The following is a 23,398-nucleotide window of genomic DNA, read 5'->3' as shown; positions in this document are numbered from 1 at the left end:
CAAATATGGCTCATTAGGAAGAGCCAAGGATAGACAGGCAGCTGTAACGCTCACCTGGTATCCACGGGGACGTCACTCAGCCTATTCTGACCTCTTACGACCTCGAATCCTTCCCTGGAGTCTACTCGACTGGAGACTGGGCCTGAAACACAGGATTGGTAGAGTTTAACTCCCTATTGTCTCTGTGTGCTTGAACCCCTTCTTCCCCGGGGTCCAACCCTTCCCTTTGATCCACAGCTCACCTTGTTTTCTTGGAAAGTGTGCTCTCCGTCCTGCTTTCAGCGCAGGGGCGCGTTGATTGATGCAGGCTCGTTGCTGTCTAGTTACTTCACTGGCAAGAGTCCGACAGGTAAGTATAATGAGTCTTTTGAACAGTTGTCTAACTTCGTTCCTTTCCTTCCTTAGATGATGGCCGGCATCCGGGGATGGCGACGTGCTGCTGAGATGAGTAGCGCTGAGTGAGTGAGTGCGCGATGCAACCCTTTCGTATATGTATTGAACAGTTCTTTTTCTGTGTCTTTTAGGTGCCGCAACGTTTTCAACGTGGATGCCGGTTATGAAGAAGAAATGCGGCGAGTCAGCGCGGTATGCGGCGCCTCTAGATATTTCCACGCTAACCTGGAGTGTCTTTTACCTCTTGCAGATGGATGAGAAGTTCCGGAGAAAGAGTTCCCCTAGAGCGGCTGGGATTGAGGTAAGCGTTTGGAGCTCATACAGTCTTTAAAAATAAGCGAAGATTTGCTGGATGCTTACTAATGCCTTTTTTCTGTTCTTTTCCCTTTTCCTTAGGAAGCGGCATGCCGGGATGGGAATGACACAGCCGAAGATGCCCGCAGAACAGAAGAAGCGATTAATGATGGGCAGAAGCGCTGCAAGGTAAGGCTGTTCCTAACAGTGTTCTTGTTCTTGCAGGAGCTGAGCGCAGAAGAAAGATGCAGGCCTACTGGAGACCGATCCGAACACGGTGAGTGTCACGCTGCAGGTGCAGAAAACACAAAGCATGTTTCTCAGCCTGGGCGTGGCTTAAATAGTCTGGGTATCCCAGGTGTCTCTGGGCTGAACCACACCCAAAAGACTAGACTGCACATGCAGTTCTGGGAACCGAAATATGTGGGGGCATCCATCTTGTCCCCATCAATGCACTACAAGTCCAATCCCCAATGTTATCCTATGGGAGTGAGTGAGTCTGGTGCCACAAACGCCAAGTCTGACTCCAAGTGGGTCTTTGGAGGGATGGAGAGGCCCTTGAGGGCCATGTAGGTGATCGTGGCCTGGCTCCAGCCTGACATCTTGGAGGGCTGGGGACATGAGGGGCAGGAATCATGATAGCAGCTAAAAGACTAAAGGGTCTTCTTGAGATTAAAGTGAACTCAATGAAGGATAAAGGAATATTTTACACACAACAAATGTTTGGGGAAAATGGAGAAAAAGGGGGGAAGGTTACTAACAAAGAACAGAATACACATGCAAACACTAATTAAAAGTATAGTGAATGGTGAGGAAAGGCCAATTATGACAAATACATGGATATGTATGTGAAATGTTTAGGTCCGTTTATAAGTCACTATACTCAGAAGACACCTACAAATTCTGATATTGATGAATTCTTTGGGAAGATCATCACCCTTCCAAATGTCAAGATTGAAAATCGGAATATACTGGAGGGGCAAGTTTCTACTGAAGAAATAATTGAGGCCATTGGACAATTAAATGATGGCAAGCCCCCAGGAATTAATGGGTTACTGGTGGAATTTTATCAGAAATTCTTGAAGCAACTGCCACCTACCTTGTGTACGTTATAAAACAGTTTTTTGTATGAGGGTCAAACATGTCCTACCATGAAAGGATTGTGATAACATTAATCCCCAAAACAGGGAAGTGATCACAGTAAATGTGACAATTACTGTCCGATATAATGACTAAATGTTGACATTAACATATATGCTATGGTATTTGCAAATGGATTAGAAAACTGTATAGGAAGCATTATTCCAAATTCACAAACGGAATTCATTAATCATAGATATGGATATGACAAGATTAGAACTCTTATCGATATATTGGGATTACATAAAAGGGATACAGGAGATGCACCACTTTGTTTCTTGGATGCACAGAAGGCTTCCGACAGGGTTAATGGAACATTTTTGGAATACACAAGGGGTAAAATGGGATTTGGACCCTGGTTCATTAGAATGGTTCAAATCTTATACAAAGGGGCAAGAGCTAGAATTTGAGCTAATGGAGTGATATCAGATGTTTTTCAATTAGAACAAGGAACCAGACAAGGGGGTCTCTCTAGCTCCATATTTGTTTAATATTGCACTGGAGCCAGTAGCTGCATATATCTGTCAGGAAACAAGAATCAAAGGCATAAGTATTGGACCAAAGGAATATAAGGTACTATCATATGCAGATTATATGGTGATAACGCTTATTAAACCTAGTGAGTGCTGTACTGTACTTACAAATATTTTTTAAGACGGGGTAGATTATCAGGACACTAAATTAATTGGTCAAATCCCGTAATCCCATTACTCTCAATTGTAGAGATGACTTTGAAACATGGGAATGTAAGCAATCTGGAAACACAGTAAAACCGAAGTGTTCTTTTAGCACCAGATGTAAAAGGAATTGTATAAATGAATGAGAAAAAGTCATTAAGGATACGAGGAAAGAAATTAGGAAATGGAAGAAAGTCCAATTGGGAACTCTCGGCGAAGGTAAACGTCATTAAAGTGGTACTTCTCCTTAAAGCACTATACATTATTCAATCATTACCCTTACGGTTTAATAAAAGTATGTTTAGATCGGGAATGTCAAGACTTTCTCTGGAGGAAGCAAACATTCCTTGTTACTTTTTAATTCAGAGTGTTCAAAAAGATGAATTTGGATATCCTGATCTGTGGAAATAATACAGGGGTTTTTGTTCTTAAAAAGTCAGTTGGTTCATGAATGAATTCACAGAATCTCCACCATGTCTAGAAACAGAAACATAAGCAGTTCTATCTATGATGTTGGATAATCTATACTCCATCAGCCACATACCTTGCACGGGGCAAGATCTTCCTACAGTCACAGCAACATAAGGAGGATTCATCTTGTGGTTAAAAGATAAGAAAGATAACATATTTCTATACTACGTCTCTGTGGCATAGTCCAGCTCTATTAATAAATAATAGAATGTTTTACTGGCTCTAACCATTCTTTTTACTGATGGGAAATTTTCAGATTTTGGTACAGGGCACAACAGATGGATTTATAAAGCTTTAATAGTGGCAAAGAAAGAAATATTAAAAGTTTGGAAAAAAAGGAAAATGCCTCAAATAGATGATTGGATCATAGACCTTCAAGCACCATCACTTTTTGAGAAAGTAATGTACAAAAAGATGGATTAAGAGGATTATTTATATATGTGGGGGGTGTCTAATTATAAGGGGAATAAATATGAAAGATTATTGAAGAACTTTGAATTAGAATAATTTAGAGCTATTTTGTAGGCTGCTATATAGACTATTGTTAATGCAATAAACTAAGTGTATATCTGTATTGACAGTGTTTTTCTTTGTTTTTATTGTTAGTATCTATATGCAAAGTCTTTGCATGACATCCCAACTACTGTCTAAAAGTTATGTTTACAAGTGATTTAATCAAACGGGGCGATGTAGTATTAGAGATACCAAAATCATATTGCAATGTTATCCAATGTAGGATGATGGTGGATTACAAGATTTCAAATGTTCATCTGTACAAAATGAATATTGTTGCCTCTGTAATTGATTCTCAATTACGAGACTGTTTGTGATCATACTGTTCATATATTACCTATCAAAGTAATAAATAAAATTAAAAAAAATTAAAATAATAAAATGAGATTTGCAAAGCAACTGCATCTACTGGGCCATGAGGGTCAGATCATTATCCAGGACGAAACAGAGAGTGTGGCAATAACAGAGGGCAACCTACATTATCAGGCCAATGGGATGGGAGGATGGTGGGTTTATGAATGCTAAACATGAGCATCTCAGTTGTATAGGAGTTGAGGCAGAGGCTGCCAGTGCATGCCATTTGTGCTTAGAAGTTATTGATCTTGGCGAGAGGACAGATTTAAATTAATCTGGGGGACTGTGTGGTGGTGTCGATGATTGCTCCAGCTATGCTCGACTATGTGGTTACCTGTATTTATCCCGAGTGACGGTCTTGTAGAATCTACCCTCAAAATAGTGCTTTCTTTCCTTTAGGAGCCTTTTATCCCTCAGCCCCCTCTTTGTTTACACCAGGGAACCCCACTAAATCTTCACATTTGTGTGTGGCCTATGAGGGCCCAGGGGGAGGGAGACAGAAGGCACCAAAAAACCCAGTGGCTATGGTGGATTTAACAAATCGTTATAAGGTTTTGGGGGAAATTGAAGAATTGGATTGGCTCGCTGCTGGGGGGAGGGGTGTCCGCTCAGTCCAAGGGTAAACCTGGAAATAGAGGTGAAGTTGGGCAGAATTTGTCTAGTAATGACCCGGTGTCTTTTTATATAACCATGTCTTTTTTATGCTGTAATATAGCTGGTGCTGTGACTAAGCTCTCGCAGAGGGAGTTAGCCACAGCCCTGAGGGAGTATGACATCATATTCCTTCATGGGACATGGGCTCTCTCCCCATTATGTTTTGATGGTTATGTTTAGAGTGTGTCCCAGCTAAGAAAGGTAGACGTGGTCGATGCTTTGGTGGCCTGGCAATTTTGTTGAAGGCTTCTTTAAGGTTAACTTTAACATTGAGAGAAACCAAAAATCAGAACATACAATGTATTATTGCACGCCCAGACTCTGGCCGCACCTTACTTATGGTTAACTTTTATAACAGCCCACACATTACTAATCAAGGGTGTCCAGGGGCACTGAAGGATTTGATTGATTCACATCGCCAATGGGAGCCAGGACTCACTGCTAATCTTGGGTGGCGACTTTAATGTGAAATTAGGGCTGGGGGTACGTTGGAGAACATAGATTCGGGTGAAGAATTTGTATTCGGGGTAGCTCCTGTTAAAATGGCAGATGAAAGAATGTGTGCAGGAGGATTGCAGTTTTGTGAGTGGTTTCTGGAGTGGGGCATTTGTTCATTGAATGGCCGTGCAGGAGGGGATCGCCCTGGGAAGCCAACTTTTGTGGGTACACAAGAGACTTCCACTATTGATTAATTCTGTATTCATGTAAAGGATTGGCACTTAATAAAGGAGTTTGAGGTGGTTAAGAATGTATTCAGTGACCATCATGCGCTGCGGCTGGTTCTAGGAACTGACCTGACAGTGGCTCCAATTGTTAATCTCCCCCAACTGGCTCACTCTGGAATGAACCCCTTGTGTAAACGCAGAGTAAAATGGGCCAAGTTGACACATTTTACCGTTTGTAAAATGAATATAGAGGAAATCACCATCATCCTCTCAAACGGTTCCTCCCCTAGCACTATCATTTCGGCGTCACAAAAAATCTGGAATACCATGTCTGATATTTTTCAAAAGGATTTTAAAACAGGGAGAATTAATCCGCAGACTTGGTTCGATGTAGCATGTCGGACAGCACAGAAGAATCTCAAAGGCACTTTACATGCAAAAGAAAGTACAAGACTGGAGATAATCCGTGCTAGGGCTCACTATAAAGGCGTCCTAGCTAAAAGGAAGAGCCATTTAGAAGAACAGGCATGGGCAGAACTTATTCAGGCCGTAAAACTAAGAGACTCCAAAAAATGTGGGGAATTTGTGGCTATTCGGCCTCCCACCCCCATAAAAGAACAAGGTCTCATAAAGAGAATAACGTAAGTGCGATGGCATGGTCTAACCACTTAAGCTCTTTATATAAAGCATATCCCCCTATTAGATATACCGGCCCACTGGTTCATCTATGCACTTAACTATAAAAGAGGTAGAGGCGGCTATTAATAAGCAACTTTATAACCGAGCCCCTGGCCCGAACGCGATTCCTGCTGATATTTTCTGCAATGAGGTGGACGTGTGGGCTTCAATTATTGAACATGTGTTTTAATGTAATTTTGGAACTGGGCACCTATCCGGCAACATGGAGACAGGCAATAATCTTCCCAATTTTTAAGAAGGGTGATCCTGGTAGTCCCCTCTCCTATAGCCCAATCTCCCTGCTGGATACTTCATTTAAAATCTTCGGCCGGGCGGTTTTAGCACGGCTTGAACAGTGGATCTCTGATTCAAGGGTACTTTCAGAGACACAATATGGTTTTCGACCTGGTTTGGGGATTAGGGACCAGGCTTTGAATTTGTATTTGGTGGGTGCAACATCTATATACTTGAGGGGTGAAGCACTGTATTTAGCATTCATGGACCTGAGCACCGCGTTTGATAAAGTGGACAGGGCTATGCTCTGGGCTGTGCTCAGCTACATGGGTTGCCCGGAGGACCTGGTTAAAGTTCTCCAAGTGATACACGAAAATACATCAGCCTGTGTTAGATTTGGAGACCAGGAACAGTGCACAGCCTTTTTTGAGAACTTTCTGGGTGTCCAACAGGGTTGTGTTGTGGCACTCATTATATTAGGGTAGGAGGAGTTCTACTTCCAGTACTAGGCTATGCTGACGACATGATTATAATCGCTCATACTCCAATAGCGTTACAATGCCTGGTGGATGACTACACTCAATTTATGGCCTCTCGCAAGTTGACAGTGAACTCCAAAAAATCAGCCGTCGTGGCTTGCAGAAGTATGGGTGGAAGACACCTTAACATGCGTACGATTCAGAGTGGTGGAGAAGGGAGTAGTTTCTTACCTGTAACTCCATTTCTCCAGCGTTGGTATCTTTCATGGATTCACATGCTTACAATATTCCCCGTCGTCAGACGACGGGGAATATTCTAAGCATGTGAATCCATGAAAGATCCAATGCTGGAGAACCTATACCCAGGGTCACTAGATGAATATTTGGGAATCTGTTTTACCGAGAATTGGCGGGGGTTTGGCCATGTCGACAAACCATGTTTGAGGATGAGACAGGCTCTTGGGGGCTTGTACTGTTTTCAAAATAATTGTGTACGGCATCCTATTAAACTCATTCTTTAAGTGTATAGAGCACAAACCAAAACAGCAACTATCTATGGGGCTGCATTGTGGGGCATGGAAAAGATCACAAACATTGAAAATGTTGAGAATACTTTTTTCAAAAAACTACTTGGGCTACCGCAGTCTTTGTCGAACTATGGTACTCACTTGGAACTGGGGTGCCCGCATACTGCTGATGAGTGGCTATTGGCCCTTATCTCGCATTGGCTGGCTTTATGGTCAAACCCGAAAGCTATTCTCTCATAAGATTATAAGAGCTCTGGTGAGTAGCCCAGTTGCAAAGAAAATCATGTTGCTCTCTTATATCCAGAAATGCATCAGCCAGTTGAACTGTGCAAGCCTTGTATGTCCATTAACTTTTTTGACTCCATGTGCCGTAAGGAAGTCCAAGCAATTGTTTAATGCCATTCTTGTGTCGAACAGGGAGTCTTGTGCTTTGGGTATACCTGCAAACAGAAGGCATATTGTCTTAACAACTGTAGATGCCATCCAGCCGTATTTGCTCCACTGTGATACCGTTGGGCTTTGACGTGAGCCCGATTTGTTTCTTTTTGGCTCGGGGCTCGAACTAAAAGCTGGTCCAATAATGTACAGGCTACAGCTTGTCCATGCTGTCAGTGGCCTGTGGAGGACCTTTTACATTTTGTGTTGTTCTGCCCAACTTATATGGACCTGAGAAGGAAAACACCATTGTCATGACTTAGGTCTACAGGTATAACCCAGGCAAGGCCCGCCTTCTGTTATTTGCTCTCAGCAGCTACGCTGCCAGTGGCTTGGGGTTCGGTGGACTGCTTGAGAAAGGCCTGGTATCGGAGAACTAAAATTATTTCTCAAAATCTGAGCCAACATTGAAAATCTTGTGACCGTTTTAGAACCTCACTGGTGGACATTACTTGTATTGTAATCCTACGGCACACATGCACTTTTTATTTGCATCATATATGAAATCTTTTTATCTCTGAGCCATTGTTTTTTTAACTACTGAATTGAATTTTGTACTGTTTTATGTATTTGACTCTGTAATTGTTGTTTATGTATAATTTTCTTCCGAATAAAACTTATTGAATTGATTAATCTGGGTGGCACCTGCGTACAACTAGAAACTGAGGGAGCATTCAGGTTTTGATGTACGATTTAAATAATCACAGGCAAAGGGTTGATCCATATGCTGCCCATAGGGAGAAAGGAGAGTGAGTAACCCGTAAATGATCTAGTTTCACCAGAGTCATGCAATGCGCAAGAGTGTCAGTAAACCAGCAATGGCTCAAGTGTAGCTAGCACTGTGGTATGTTCCACAGTAATGTATGCTGATGTGAGGACAACTAGGCTATGGATGGACAGGCTTCTGGAGTCTACAGCTTTCAGGATCCCTTCCCTTGTGAAGATAAAGCCAGCATTGAATCCTGATTGTATGCCACAGAGCAATCCATAGGCTCCACTAAGATTTCTAGTTCAGTAAAGAGATATTAGAAATAAGCAATAGTTGCTTCAGTGTTTGCAATCTAGAGACATTTTTATATAGGGGGAGAGTTTACGGAGACTTCTTTGAAGAAGGTGGTGATTTTGCCTGCCTTAAATAAGGAGTTGCAAATTAACAAGATATGCCCCGCCAGAGTGTCGATGTTGGTCTTTCTGAAAGTGACAAGACAATGTGATCAAGTCAGAGATCTGACCCGGTCAAGGAGGGACAGAAAACCTAAGCAGTAGTTGTTCAGTAGATGAAAATAAGGACTGGTGTACGAGTAGCTGTTAAGATGAGGTTAAATGACAGTTATATCAAGCGCATGGCCATTTCGGTGGGACGGAGAATAACATGGCCAACTAGTTCAAGCCACAAGTTGATATCTGCTAGACTCAAAATCCTGTGTAAGGACACTAATGAGGTCCGGATAAGATCTGACTAGATCTCCAGGAAAGGGGGTCAGTTACATTGCAAGTTATACTAGGGATCTTGTCAATTATGCATTTAGGTGTGATTCATTTTCGGAGAGTGAAGTATCCAGAGAGGAGTTAAAACCGTCAGAAAAACAGCTTTCTGAGATTTTGAACTCATTTATAGGAAGGGATTTTTTCAATAGTTATTTATCATCATAAACTTTATTTCAGTTGATCAACCATAAAAGTACACACAGATAAAAATTCATGGTAAAAACATAGTAAAACCATCCTATCGAATTTAACATCTCTGCAGAATACACTAAAATACAAGTAAGTTATTTATTTATATACAGGAAGGAACAATGCTCTTTTGATCATGAAAGACTGCACAATATATAAGAAATCAGATTTGATAGGAAGCAGTGAGTTTCTCACAATGGGGTGAGTTTGAGTGACATTCTGACTAGGTAAAGGAGGGGAGCAAAAGGAACAGTCACCAGGGACAATACAGGACAGTAAACATTAGACTTTTTGAAGTGCAGGTAGGCGGTACATTCAGCTGTGTTAGGGATGTGACCATGATGGATTAAGTGTTAGAGCGGAGGCAGAGAAACGGAGGGACAGAGGCAGGTTAGAGGCAAAGGAAAAATGTTAGCTAGCTTTTAGTTTGGTTTTGAACAAACCGGTTCAGGGGAAGAGAATTCTATGCAAGCGGAGCAAGAAGAGTGAAAGAGTGGAAGGGCAAGGTGCCACAATGGTAGTTGAGGAGACACAGCAGTAAGAGAAGGCTTGTAGCGTTGGATTGAGGAGGATATATATGGTGGTGCCTTAGTGTTGATATATTTGTGAACCAGGAGAACAAATATAAATCTTGCCCTGTTTTGCATCGTCGGCCAGTCCAGCCTGGTGACGGTACGAAGAACTAGGTGTGCCAAGAAGACGGTACGAATGACCAAGCATGCACCATCATGTGTTTACTCCCTCTGTTCCCACAGGGCATCCCCACTCCCTCTTGTCCCCCGTGATGTTCCCTTGTGCCCCCCCCTTCTCGCACACAGGTTTAGCCTGTTTTGCTGATTCTTCTGCCCTGCTTCCCCTCACCCCCTCCAGCCTACATCTGCAGGAGCCTGGCCTGATACATTCTGGTTTCACCATCACCGTCTTGTGGTCAATGCTGGATATGACTTTTATGGACTTCATTGATTCACGGTGCGTCACCCTTTCTCAACTCTCATGCTGAACTTCCTTTGCATCTTGTACTCATGGTGGCCCTGAATCATGCTGTTCCCATCTTCATCTTGTATCCTGGCTTGCAACATTATGTGTTACTACTGACTTCTGCAATTGTATTTGCTCTCCCCTCTTGCTTCTCCACTCTTTTTGACTGCTTACTCTCTGTTCTCTCCTCCTCTCCCTTGCTCCCTTTTCCCATCTCCTCCCCTCCTCCCCTCCCCTTACTTTCTTCTATGCACTTACTCTATCAGAATTGTCCCTGGACCTAGTATGATAGCAACCTCGTCTGTCTCCTCCCCTTACTTGTCCCCCCGGCCCCTCCAGCACTATCTGAAATGTTGTCAGGCCTAGTACCATAGTCACTTGTTTTGTTCCTCCCCTCCCTTTCTGCACCCCTCTCCCTCACCTTTTGTTTTTCTCTGGCTCTACCAGAAATGTCGTCAGGCCTAGGACGGTAGTAGCCAGTCTGTTACCATTTCCTTCTCACTCTGCCTTAGCTCTTGACATCTGAAATGTCGTCAGGCCGAGTATGATAGTTAATTTCACATCCTTACTGTTCATGGCCTGTAAGGTCATTGTATTTTCCCTTGGTCCCTCCCTTACCTTGAAGAGCTTTTAAACACATTGTGTATAGGCGCTATATAAATAAACTATCATATCATATCAATGATCTTGTCGAGAAGACAGAAAGTATAGTTGGGGAGACCAAACCGGATGCTGGCACAGTAGTCCATTTTTGTGAAGAATACTTGGCGGTGTTGAAAGGACGGTGGTGCCTGATTTTCCTAGTAGTTAAGAAGGGTTCAGGTGAGTCGCCATTGCAGTTTTGCAGATGAAAGAGAAGGGTCATAAAAGAGACAAGGTTTCAAGCTGAAGAAAACAGTGAGAGAGTATCGGGTGGGAACTGGAAAGGCAGGGTAAGAGAGGAGAGAGAGAGTATTTGGCAGGGAAGAAGAGCACCTCTGTTTTGGTAAAACTTAACATCAGAGAATTCAAAGCTATCCAATATTTAATGGCAGAGTAACAGTTGGATATTTTGATAGAGAGATCAGAGAAGAGTTCAGGAAAAGAGAAGAAAATGTGTATGCCGTCTGCGAAGAGTTAGTACAAGAACCCAAAGGAGGCGATTAGTGACCCAATAGCAGAGGTGTAGAGTGTATAGAGGAGGGGACCCAAGACACAGTCTTGTGAAACAACACCAGTTAGAGAAGGGAGTTGTTCCAGGAGAGACCGAATTGGCGAGGTGCCAGGTAGGATTGATCACAAACCCAAAGAAAAGAGAGAGTATTAAGGAGTTCAGAGTGATTGACAGTATGTTTTGTAGTAGGTATCAATGGTATGTTGCTTGTGCTGTCACGTGAGGGAATGTGGGATTTGGGTAGAGGATGGTTGGGTATAAGGAGCTGGGGAAGAAAGTCAAGAAGCATGATGTGCCGGGTCACTGGCGAATAAACAAATTGTAAACATAGATTATAATTCTACTCACAGTCTCCGTGTGGTAGTTGAACTCTTCTTTTGGTGACGAGTGCCAGCGAAGCAGACCCACATCATGTGACTATGCTGCCCGTGCATAACAGCATTTGTGTAAAGTACTATACAGCATATGCGAATACCAGGTATGGAAATAAATTGATTTAAAACGCGGCACAGCAAAGGAAAAGCCTGCTCTTTGTTGAGAGGCAGGAAAGACAGCGTGTCCTTTTAATATCTAGTGTTGCGCACACACTATTCAGTTGCTTGGCATTAGAGGAAAGGCCACAGCAGCGTCATGTGACGCACAGCCATTTAGAATTGGCCAAATTTCTCCGGAGGAAAGAAACAAGTAGCAACTCTTCCTGGTCACAGTACAAAGAAAAAAAGAAATTACATTTTTAAAAAATAATCTTATATCTACACCAAATATTGATATAATAAGGCCAATTTGTGGAGCAAGAAATAAAAAAGGTAATACAAGGAGGATTACTAAAAAGAAAGGAAAAATTGAGACATGGCTATGCAAGGCATAACAGTGCATCCGCCAGAGAGCTTTCTACGTAATGCAGGCCAGAGAGCAGCATATTAGCGCAACTACATTAAAACTGTTCAACATTAAGGACTCTCAGCTGAAAAAAAGAAGCTACTCCTTTTACATGCTCTTGGCCAAGACGGTCAGCACAAGTATAGGGAACTACCTGTGCTAACAGATTTAGATGCTGGAGATATTGATGCACATGAGTGTGTAATAAGGCAACTCGACAATTATGCACCAAAGACAAATGTTGCCATCAACAGGTTTAATTTTTATACAAGGATGCAAAAGGAAGAGGAAACAGCAGAGGAATATGTGTCATCTCTGAAGAAACTGGCACTCACTTGCAAGTTTGGTGCAGGAATAACAGAAGAATGAATACGTCATCAGATAATAATACACACTAAAGACTCAGCAATACACGATGGATTAAGGATAAGGGAGATCCATCTCAAAAGCCAGCTCTGGAAATTGCTAAACGAATAGAGCACACGTAGGGATGCGCGAAAGAGATAAAAGAAAAGAAGAACCAAGTACAGCAATCATGAGATGACAAGGATGAAGAGGTGAATGATCAAGCTTGTGTGGCACTAGTTAATAAAAAGAAAGATTAACAGTGAGAAAGAAGTAGAAGGATATAACGAGACTGGGTCCAAGAGCAGAGATCGGGATAGTAATGTGCTTAGAGAAAAGAAGAAAGGTTTTAAGAAGAGTACATACTGATCGGCAGAAGCGAGAGAGAGAGATAGATGTTTTAGGTGTGGTAGAATAGGACATTATGCTTCATCCGGAAATTGTACAGCCATCGACAAAATATGCACGGCATGCAGAAGTAGAGGGCATTTTGCTGTAGTGTGTAGAAACAAAAGGAGAGTGTTGGTTGTTCAAGAAGTCTCTGACACAGAGTAGGAGACAGTACGAGAGAAAGGAGAGAGTAGGAGAGAGATGCTGTTTATATGGCTTGAATTCCAGGTAGCCAAAAAGCATTTAGGAATGGTAATACACTTTGGTAAGAGGTTGGTAAATAATAAAAGGCCCATCAACTATACTTTCGAGTTAAGTGACCAATAGCTTCCATGGAATATTTGGGTTGCTCAAGCATCGTTTGTTTCTTAAACTTTTTTCCCCTTTAGTACTATAGTCCCAATTATTGTGATAACAAAACAGTTAGAGCATGTTTGGAATCTAGTAGTAGTCATATGAAGAAAATGTGGGAAAAACGTTAGAGCTAGATGCACTCACCAAGGACAGGTACAATGCAGATCAGGGGGCTAGGGCAAGGAGGCTCTTACAGGAGGAGGTGAAGAAACCTACTAGGGGACACCGAGGTCAATGGCCAGAAGCTGCATGGGAAAAAGTACTTGGGACAGATGTAACGTTTTAAAATCACAAGAAATACACGCCCTTAGGGGGCCATGTTGAACATTGTCTCTGCACAATAAATACAAGGCCTTAGGGGCCAGATGCAAAAGTGTTTGGAACAGATGTTAAGTTTTCAAAGCAAAAGAATGACATGGCCCTGGGGGCCAGATGCAACCTTTGTAATGCACAAGAAATACAGAGCCTTAGGGTCCAGATGCAAGGTTTTTAATTCTATGACTAAATCTCCTGCCTAGAAAGGCACCAACATCTTCTTAACTCTAAACTTGCAGACCAACAGTTTCACAAATTAAGATATTGTTAAGGCAATGAACACTTGTTGGAAACAGAATTTAACCAACTTAACAACTAAAGAGATATTGCAAGTAATAGAGGACAACTGCCATTATTGTTTGGAAAATTCCAGAATTGGGTATATATGAAAAGGCTTTTTGAAAACAAAGTTCCCCAACCTTGAGTTGGAATCACTATTATTTACAAATGAAATACTCAATATAAGGAATTAAGGATAACTTGTGAGACCTAATCCTGTTTGAAATGAAATAAAGAGAGAAAGAATTAGAAAGGGACAAATACTTTCAGGTGGACGATCAGAAAATACAAATGAAGCACAAAAAGACAACAAAAATAGTATTTTAAAAGATAAACATTAAAACTAAGCTATATTACCTTATACAATACCATTTTTCCAATGCACTGCCCATCATTTACAGCAAAGGGTGCGGTGACCAAAGAGGCCAATGCCGCCCCCTGCAAAGTGTTGCCTAGCCCAGAGGCACTGTGGGTAGTGTCCCCAGTCCATACCACTACATCCACGTTGTGTGGCAGGGGCTTATCACTGGGTACAATCTTATGCCATCGGCCCGTTAAGGGACCATTATGCCTCATGAGGAGCTACAGAGGTTACTACTTTTGCCAGCGGCAACCTGTGGGCATACAAGAGAGAGCATAAGCAAAGTGTTAAGCATGGAAGACCAATAACATTGATTATTTTGTGAACTGAGCAGAAGCCTTTAAATTGAATGTGTTTGTCATCCATTGCAGTTCTTGGAGTCCCTTACATTAAGAATGAGGTGAGGTTTTGTTTTGTGATGGTTTCCATTTTTCTATATTTAGGCAGAACAGTAATAAAGCCATTAAAAGGCAAAGGCCCTTTAAGTTCTTTTTTTGCAGTAGAAGGTTATTCAAAGCTTCTGTACACCGCAAAATGGCATCTCGCACGAAAGATAGGGAGCAAAAAAACGACGTTCCTGTTGACGAGATTCTCGGGTTTTTGGGCAACCTAGTGCGACGTAACTATTCATTTTTCGCTTTTTAATGTTCTCTAGGCGGTATGTGATGATGTGGTTGTTTGCACACTGAAGGGCTATTGTCCACAGGGGGGGAACCTTGGTTCAGTGTCAGGAGTTGTCGGTCTTGTGCATACATATATGTGGAAAAGAGTTGAGACATTAGAAAACAGATAGGGCATCATATGTTAGAATAATACAAAAGGATATTTTATGTACAGTGCTAGGCAGTCGAACTGATACCTGGTTATCACAGAGTAATTACCTACTGCGGCCCTTATCTGAGTATGGAGTTTAGTAGCTGAGTGCACATTTCAGTACAGATTAGTGGCAATGTAACCATGCGCTACACACATTGCACTTACCCTGCACTCAAAGTCAATTAATAGCGTTATCAAACCATACCATCATTAAGCAGCACAAAGATTCCTATAGTCCAAACAAGCACATACGTTTAAGAGTCTGCATCAAAGCAAAGCCGTACATTTATCAATGAGATTCTTCTAAGTTTTGTAGGCCAGCTGTACATAATGGTGGGGCATAAAAAGTGAGAAATGGAAAGGAAGCATTGTTGCATTTGAAAACATTCAGCATTCACATCAAAAGCTACAATTCAAAGGGGGGAAATGGAAGACCACACTGAAAAAAAAAAAGGATGAACACAAACTTGGCGAATAGAGGCACACATTTGCAGACGAAGTGGTACAGGATAATGGAAGAAAACTGATTAAGGAATGACCTAATAGGAACATTGCTACCTTCTTGTTACCTTATGCGTTTGCTTGGAGTTATATGTGTTCACTGAGAGAAACAATTCAGAGAACATAAAAGCTGGATGAATTCAAGCAATATCCAGATCTAGCAGGATTCAGAGTGTGTGGGTGGGTGGTGTATAGGTCCACACACATGAATCTATAATATGTTGGTTTCTTAACATACTGGTATATGTTGCACAACAATGAGATGTGTGTGTGTGTCCTTTCTATACACTAACACACACATAAACTAGAAATATATACCCAGATCTGTATTAATATGGATTTTAAGGGAATGTGGTTTCAGGTTCTCCTGCTCCAGGAAGAGAGCAGAATTCCCCAGTGCATTCTTTATAAAACACTACCCCGTATACAACTCCCTCACGCATGTTGGACTACCTAAGAGATTATGTCACATGAGCCTTGATCCTAAACGTGCCATGTCAGAAATTATACTGTGCACTTTTCCGTCATGAAATCCCTTCACTCTGGCCCTCCAATTGATCTTTTCCCCATCCTAGCAGGCCAACCCTCTCCCTTTGGCCCTGCTCTCAGGATTGGAATTTTATCTGGTCCCCTTTACTCAGCAAATAAAAATGTATCCATTCATACCGTCGCCTCACAGTGGCAAGAGATTCAAACTTCATTGCCTTACATTAAAAAGAAAGAATGGCAGAGGTTGCCAGAAGTGCAAATATACAGCCTTTGGTGGCGCTGTTGGTGGACCACTAGACTAGACCCATGATCATTAGTATTACTGGCTGTTCTTTGTTTGATATTGCACAGTAATATCTGGAGGGAACATGTCATCAGGATCCTATGTTAAGACTTAATAGTGTCAGAGCCAGCCCCAACTTAAAATCAAATTCCTCCATCAATAGTTCAGTTCTTAACTAGTCTATTATATTGTGCCCTGTGCTACTGTCTTTGCCGTCCACATGAGAGAGAAAGAAGTAGCACTGACATGGCAATGGCTCCCACCCTTTAACCAAGCCCTGCCACATAGAATCAGCATGAAGTAGCAGTTTCACACCCAGTCTTAGACACAGAAACAAGAAATAAAACCATCACCTTGATATTTCAAATGCAGTTGTTGGGGGGATTACAATGCATTATTTTAATTGCTGCATAAATGTCAAATCAAATACGTTTGTTAAAAGTTTTTGATTTCCTTTACAGTTATAGCAAGTCTACTCTGCAGCTATACATTGTTCTCCACTGATAATTCTAAGGTCACATATACTATATGAATATATTTGAGGTGTGTGCCCAGTCTTACTAACCTCCTCGTGAAAAGCTATTGGACAGACTCACATCCAACTGTCCTGGCACAACCTGTTTTACCACTGTGGACATTCTCGAGGCCCTCCTTTCACTTCCTAGAGTTAGTGGAAAAAAATAAAAAATGAAATGCAAAAGCCATTTAGACAAGCAAGACACAAAACAACATAAATGCATGGAACATATATTGAACAATTATTAACATTTTGTATGCACATCTTATTTGCGAGGTTAGTCACTAGTGTAGTAACTCCAGGACATTTATTACCAAACAACACCTGTTACCTATGCGTAGGAAGCAGTGTCACCACGTGGCTACTACCTGAACTAGTGTGAAGGTAAATTAAAGTGAAGCGAGGGAGCATTGCAATGTTTCTCCTGTCGACACTACCCTGGATGCTTCACCATAATTGTGTATACACTATCTAACCAGGCCTACACAAGATATACTGGAATGAAGTTAATGGCTGATTGTTTTTACGGTCTTGGTTGGTGAACTTTCCTTCATCTTTTTTCCAAGCTGCCATCTTTGCCAACCTGGTGTAAGAGAGTATTTTAAAGGTAACTGAGGGGTGCAGCTTTCTACACAATCAGAAGAGAAGGAATCTTAAAATAGCATGTCCAAACTGGACATTTGCTCTCAAGGTTGGACTCATGGGAGAAGAATCTGCAGAAACCATGTGGGGTTTCTCATTTGCCTGCTTTCAAAATTCATCAACTGAAATTAGGGCATTACTACGGAAAGGAAATTGCGAAGGTACGAGACTTGAGGCAATACGATATCAGAAATCTATGCCTTGGGTGCCTGGAGTATGCCGCCAACGTAGGCAACAAAGAGTCTGAAAATGGCTGATGAACCTGGTGCATTTGTGGAAAAATGCCAGGAGAACACTTCCGTAATCAACAATATTAAGAATTTCTGCTATTGTGAATGAAGGTTTAGATGTATTTGGAACATAGTAGTCCAGAAATACTGTGCAAGGCTCTGAGGCAGAAAACATCTAAGGGTCAATAATCCCATTAACTGAACCAATGCCAACTAAAAAAAAGTGAGACAGGTTGCTGCCCCAGAAAATCCCTTGCACTGATGTATGTGACCATCAGCATTTACATATATTTGCTGTGCAAATCAAACGTAAGCAAAGTCTAAATTGTTTGTTGACTAAGGAAATCTATTGAGTGGGGAACTTTCATACTTGATCAGATATGCCGGCAAGAAGGGGTGAGGGGCATGATCTGTGTTTGCTCAGCATTAGGACCTTCCACAGAAAATAACTAGCCCAGCTTCTAAGAAGAGCTTTTCTCCAAAACCAGAGGAGATAAGCTAAGAGTGGATATTGAGGATGAAACCAGTATGATAAGGAGGTATTAATAAGCCACATGTGCAGAATGTAGGGTTGGATTTGTGAGGCGAGGACCAATGCTTAGTGGTACACTTTTCGCCTTATGATGTTGTGGACTGCCATTTGTGAATCTGAGAGGCCAAACTGGATCGGAAGAGATAAGTCACATGACCTTTAAATCAAACATTGCAGTGATTGAAAAGAGGAACTATATCGGAAGTGTGATCCCCAACTCCTTTGCACAGAAAGCTCCTGCTAGAATACCCTTCATGAGAACAATTCTATTTAGTTAGATAATCACTAATGAACTGTGGAGCACCTCAGTGCAAAAGATCTGGTTCAAATTGACCTTGGATTGGACTTCTGGCAAAACTAAACAGTACTGGTTCGAGAGCTGAGTGTGTTCTACTGAGATCTGTGCATGATTTGCAGTTCACATGCTCAGATCTGGTCAGGGGAGACTCAGCCTTTCAGTCTTCCCAATTCTATAGATGGAGAACCATAGGGTCGGTATTAGTAACGCACATTATTTGCAGAGCTATGAAATGGCAACACTGAAGTAGCAAGCACAACATAAAAAGCATGTTCTTAATATTATTTGGTGTCTTACAGTAGAGTAGTTCCAGTGTGGCTCATTCCCCTGACCCGCTCCCACTTCCATGTTCACCTCTCCTTCTGCCCCCAGCCCGCCCGCCCAAGACCCAATTTGCTAATACTTTGCAGCATTGTGTTGCGAGTGTTATAGTCCCTCGTAACAGCGGACCGCCATCTTTTGGCCTTTTGGATCGAGGTTAGTGCTGTATGTGATCCTGCATCCCTGTATGCCCTATAAAGATTTATACGAATGACTGATCAACAGTGCGGCTCATCCTGCTGACCCGCTTCCCACTTGCGTGTTAACCAGCCCCCTGCAGCTAAGGACCCAGAGGCAAAGGGCAGCTCCTTAAGAAGCAGCTCCAGACTGTTAGCCTTTGAGGCTTGCAGCACTCATCCAGCAGCAGCTGACAAGGTAGGTGAGGTCTGGACAGGGGGACCAGCAATTACTGCTCCCCATTAGACTGCCCGACGATATTATCCAATTATCATATTATCTAAAAGCCTGAGGTTTATTGCACATTCTTATTTTAGCATTGCTGTGTTAGAAACTGGGCCTTTTCCCCATGTTTTAGGAAAGTTGACCTGGGTGTTCTGCATTGCTGCTGTGTTAGAAACTAGGCCTTTTTGCCACGTTTAAGGAAAGTTGAATCTGGGTGCTTCTGGTAACTGTGGTACGGCTGTCTCTCTTTAGGCTTCTCCCATTCCCTTGGTCCCCTCCCTGTGGGAGTTACTGTGTAGTGTTCAGTGTACCTTTCTGCCCCTTCTGTGTGATCTAGCCCCCCCTGCGCATCCTGTACTGCGAGGCACTGAGCTGTGCATTCCTCTGCTCTCCTCACCCCCTCCTCCTCCTACTTCCTCATGTCACCCTCTATGGTGCTTTCCATTTCCCCTATCTTCGTCAACTGCTACTCTATCTCCTTTCCTATCCTGTCCTATCCTATCCTATCCTATCCTATCCGATCCTATCCCTCTAACTAAGTCAGGAAGGAATAAGTTCAAGAGGGGCATCCTAGTCTCCAACCTAGGCCTCCCCATTGCCGATACCAATATCAGTGCTTCTTCCAGACAAACTCTCACCGACATCCTCTGTCGTTCCCTCTCCAGACCCATGAACCCTCGATATGGTCTCTGTTCTCTCTTATTTTTCCTCCTCTCCCATTAATGACAGCACTCAGTGGGACATTCCACTCCTCCAGGACCATCATTAATGTCTATCTGAATGGAACCACCTTGGTTCAGGGCCCTCAGCCCAATCTCCTCTTTTTCGATAGGCGTCTCCCGCATCTGATCAACTTCCCTCCCTCACCTGCTACTCCTATTATCACCTCTCTGGCTCCTCCGCCACTTCCTTCTTCCACCACCTCTCCGGCACCCTCCTCCTGCTCTCTAGCTACCATTCCACCACCTTCTACCACCTCTGCCCTCTCTCTGGTCTCTCCATCACTTCCACTGGGTATTCCTCAAGCCTGTACCCGACCGTGGAAGTATTTCAAATGTGGCAAACTGCTCCACGTCGCTACTCTGAACTCTCAGTCTGCTGTCAAACACTCCTCTAACATCTGCCATCTCCTCGAAGAACTTGACCTGGATGTCCTCGCTCTCACCGAGACATAGTTTGTGGTCAGCTCTGTCACAAGTTTTGACACTCTCCTCAATGAAGGCTACAAGATCCTCTCAGAACACAGAACTAACTGTCTTGGAGGTGGAGTAGCTCTGATCTTTCCGGAGTGGGTGCCTGCGTCAGTCATTTGTACACAGGCCTACGCCTCCTTTGAATGTCTGGTCTGCAGGCTCCCTATCGCTCCTGGCCTCTCTCTGACTGTGGCCACCATGTACAGGCCACCTGGCCAGATCGCCCTCTTCCTCTACCAGTGGGCGGACCTCTCTTCTTCTCTCCTTGCCTCTACCTCTTAACTTCTCCTCCTCGTAGACCTCCACATCCATCTGGATGCTTCTAATCCCTCCTCTGCACTCTTCCACAATCTCTGCGACACTCATTCTACCCACTGGCCCGACTCACTCTGCCAGGCACAGCTTTGATTTTCTCATCTCTTCAGATATCCCCCCTCTCTAACCCTCTCACCACTCCTCTCTTGTACTGACCACTTTCTGCTCTCCTCTCACATGAAGCTCTCTGTCCCTGAGGTGAAGCCGATCCCAGCACTACCACCTACCTTCTCGGTCATCAGGCCTATGAAGCATGTGTCAGTGGAGGCCTTTGCCACTACTTTCTCTCCACCTCCTCCTCCGATGCCTGCTGCTGACTCACACTCTGACACAGCCCTCTCTAACCTGCATCTCCCTATTTCCATCACTCTGGAAGTGGAGGACATTGGGTGCATCCCTTGACAAACTGGCCTGCTGCCTGCAGCAAAGGCAATACAGACTCTCTGTCCTGTCCAAGAAGAGAGCCCACATCCAAGCCCGCGTCTCTGCAGCCTCTACCAACATGGCAGAACTCTTCAAAATCTGCAAGGAGCCGGCCAATCCTACTGCAGTCTCCACCTCTCCTGTTCCCTCACAGGCTCTCTGCACGGCTCTGGCTGCTCACTTTACCATTAAAACACAGGACATCCTGTTTTCTCTCTCCTCTTCCTCTCTTGCCCCCCTCATCTCTGCCCATCTCTCCCTCTCCTCCTCCTTTGTCCTTTTTCTCTGCGAACACTCCTGAAAATGTTTCTAGACATGTCCGATCTATGAAAGCGTCGACCACATAGGTGCTCCCCTGCTCCTCCAGAACCATCAAGGACCACATCGACACCCTCGCTCAAGCCTTGGCCGATTTCTGAAATCACTCTTTTGCCACTGGAACTTTCCTCTCCCCTTAAGCACCTCCTTGTGCACCCCCTCCTGAAGAAGCCTTCCACGATCCTTACTGTTAGGCAAACTATAGCCCTATCTCTATCACTTCTTTCCAGAGCAAACTCCTGGAAAAGCTGGCCATCTCCCAGCTTAATCCCCACACTGAATCTGTTGGTTGTCTCCATGACCATCAGTCTGGCTTCAGAGCAGCCAGAGGCACAGAAACTGCTCTCCTGAACACCCGTAAAAACGTGCTCTCTAATCTCGACTCTAGCCTTCCTTCTGTCCTCATCCTCCTTGATCTATCCTCTGCTTTTGACACGGTCAACCATGCCATCCTGATCAATTGTCTCACTGACAACCTATATTAAAGAGAAAAAATGAGCAAGGTCATGGGATACCTAGCTGATGAACGAAGGGAACTTAGGAGCGCAGTGGCTCAGGGAGTAGCAGTGTCAGGAGTACACTGGAGGATTTTCGAGGTCCTAGAAGTGGCCGTTCCTTGAGGAGGCCTGTTAACGCGCAAATTGTGGGTGGAACAGGTTGGCGTGATGAATACGCAAAGTCAACCGCACGCGTGGGGGGCTAGGGTTAAAGGAAGGATGAGCGCTGCAGAGCAAGCTGTCAGCGGTCGTGGTCCCTGGCTGGCAGTCCCTGGCTGCCCAAGTTCCGACCTCACAAGATACTTCCCGCTTTGGAATATCTCGTCCTGATGAGCTCATCCCAGCTCACCTTCTGGCCGAAACACTGTTGTGTTGACTGTTATATTGTCTGCGTTGTCCTTGTTCAACCCCACATTGTTTTGATGTGTATGTGCTGATTATTACATGCTATCACCTCACTAAATCCACTGGTCTCCTTCCCAAGGACCCCTCAGTGGATGTGTAAGCATTGGAAAGACGTTACAAATATTTGAAATTTGTCACTTACAAACTGGTTACTATACCTGAAAAATGTGTTAATACTGTTGCACCTTGTGTAACTCCCAGTTAAGTGTATCTACAAACATGTAAACTGCAGTTTTATTAAAAATCTGACTGCAGTACTCAGAATTGTCCTGATACATTTCTGTCAGAATTAATTTACAGTAACATGTACACACTTACCAAGGTGTATCCCCCATAGGTGTGTGTTCACCCTTCGTTCATCAGCCAGGTATCCATCCCATGTCCTTGCTCATTTTTGCTCTTTAATACGCGACTACCCACCTGGGTAGAGCAAGGCATCCACCAGGTGCCCTTTTTGATAAGCATCACTGACAACCTGGGCATCACGGGTCAGGCCCTAGCCTGGTTGACCTCCTTCCTCTCCGATCGACCTTCACAGGTCCAATTGGGGTCCTTTCTCTCCACCATCTCTCTCTCCTCTCCACATGTGTTGTTCCCCAGGGTTCTAACCTCTCACCCTAGCTCTTCAACCTTTACTTGGCACCTCTACCCCACCTCATCTCTAACTTCTCTCCTAACTTTCAGTGTTATGCGGATGACACTCTGCTCTCCTTCAAGCTCCCCTCTGCCTCTTCTCCTCTCTCGCTAATTCCTGACCATCTATCCACGATTCAGGAAAGGTGTGCCTCCAATGATCTCCGTCTTAAAGCCAGTAAGACCGAGATCCTTCTCATTGGGACCCCTGTTCCCGCTTTCCCTCCTTCACTCTGGCTGCCCTCCTTGGACCCTCTCCCTACGCCTTACTGTGAGGCAAAAAACCATGGTGTCATCTTCGACTTCACTCTCTCCTTCTCTCCTCACATCACGGACCT

General features: G+C 43.5%; 1 protein-coding gene across 4 annotated transcripts in view; it reads right to left on the bottom strand.

Annotated features, from left to right (window-relative positions):
- The window catches only part of SBF2 (SET binding factor 2), a 2,983,421-nt gene that overhangs the window by 427,720 nt on the left and 2,532,303 nt on the right, over window positions 1-23,398 (bottom strand). For 2 of the 4 annotated variants that reach the window (XM_069623660.1, XM_069623661.1), the window contains exon 29: window positions 16,900-16,995. The exons of the other annotated variants lie outside the window; for them this stretch is intronic. In XM_069623660.1, the coding sequence (XP_069479761.1) occupies window positions 16,900-16,995 (96 nt within the window). The remainder of the gene's footprint in view (window positions 1-16,899; window positions 16,996-23,398) is intronic. 4 annotated transcript variants of the gene reach the window in all.

Source organism: Ambystoma mexicanum, chromosome 11, assembly GCF_040938575.1.
Source record: "Ambystoma mexicanum isolate Mex_15411 chromosome 11, UKY_AmexF1_1, whole genome shotgun sequence".
Taxonomy (NCBI): Eukaryota; Metazoa; Chordata; class Amphibia; order Caudata; family Ambystomatidae; genus Ambystoma; species Ambystoma mexicanum.
Note: the sequence above shows the minus strand (reverse complement) of the source record. Positions and strands in the feature narration are given on the sequence as shown.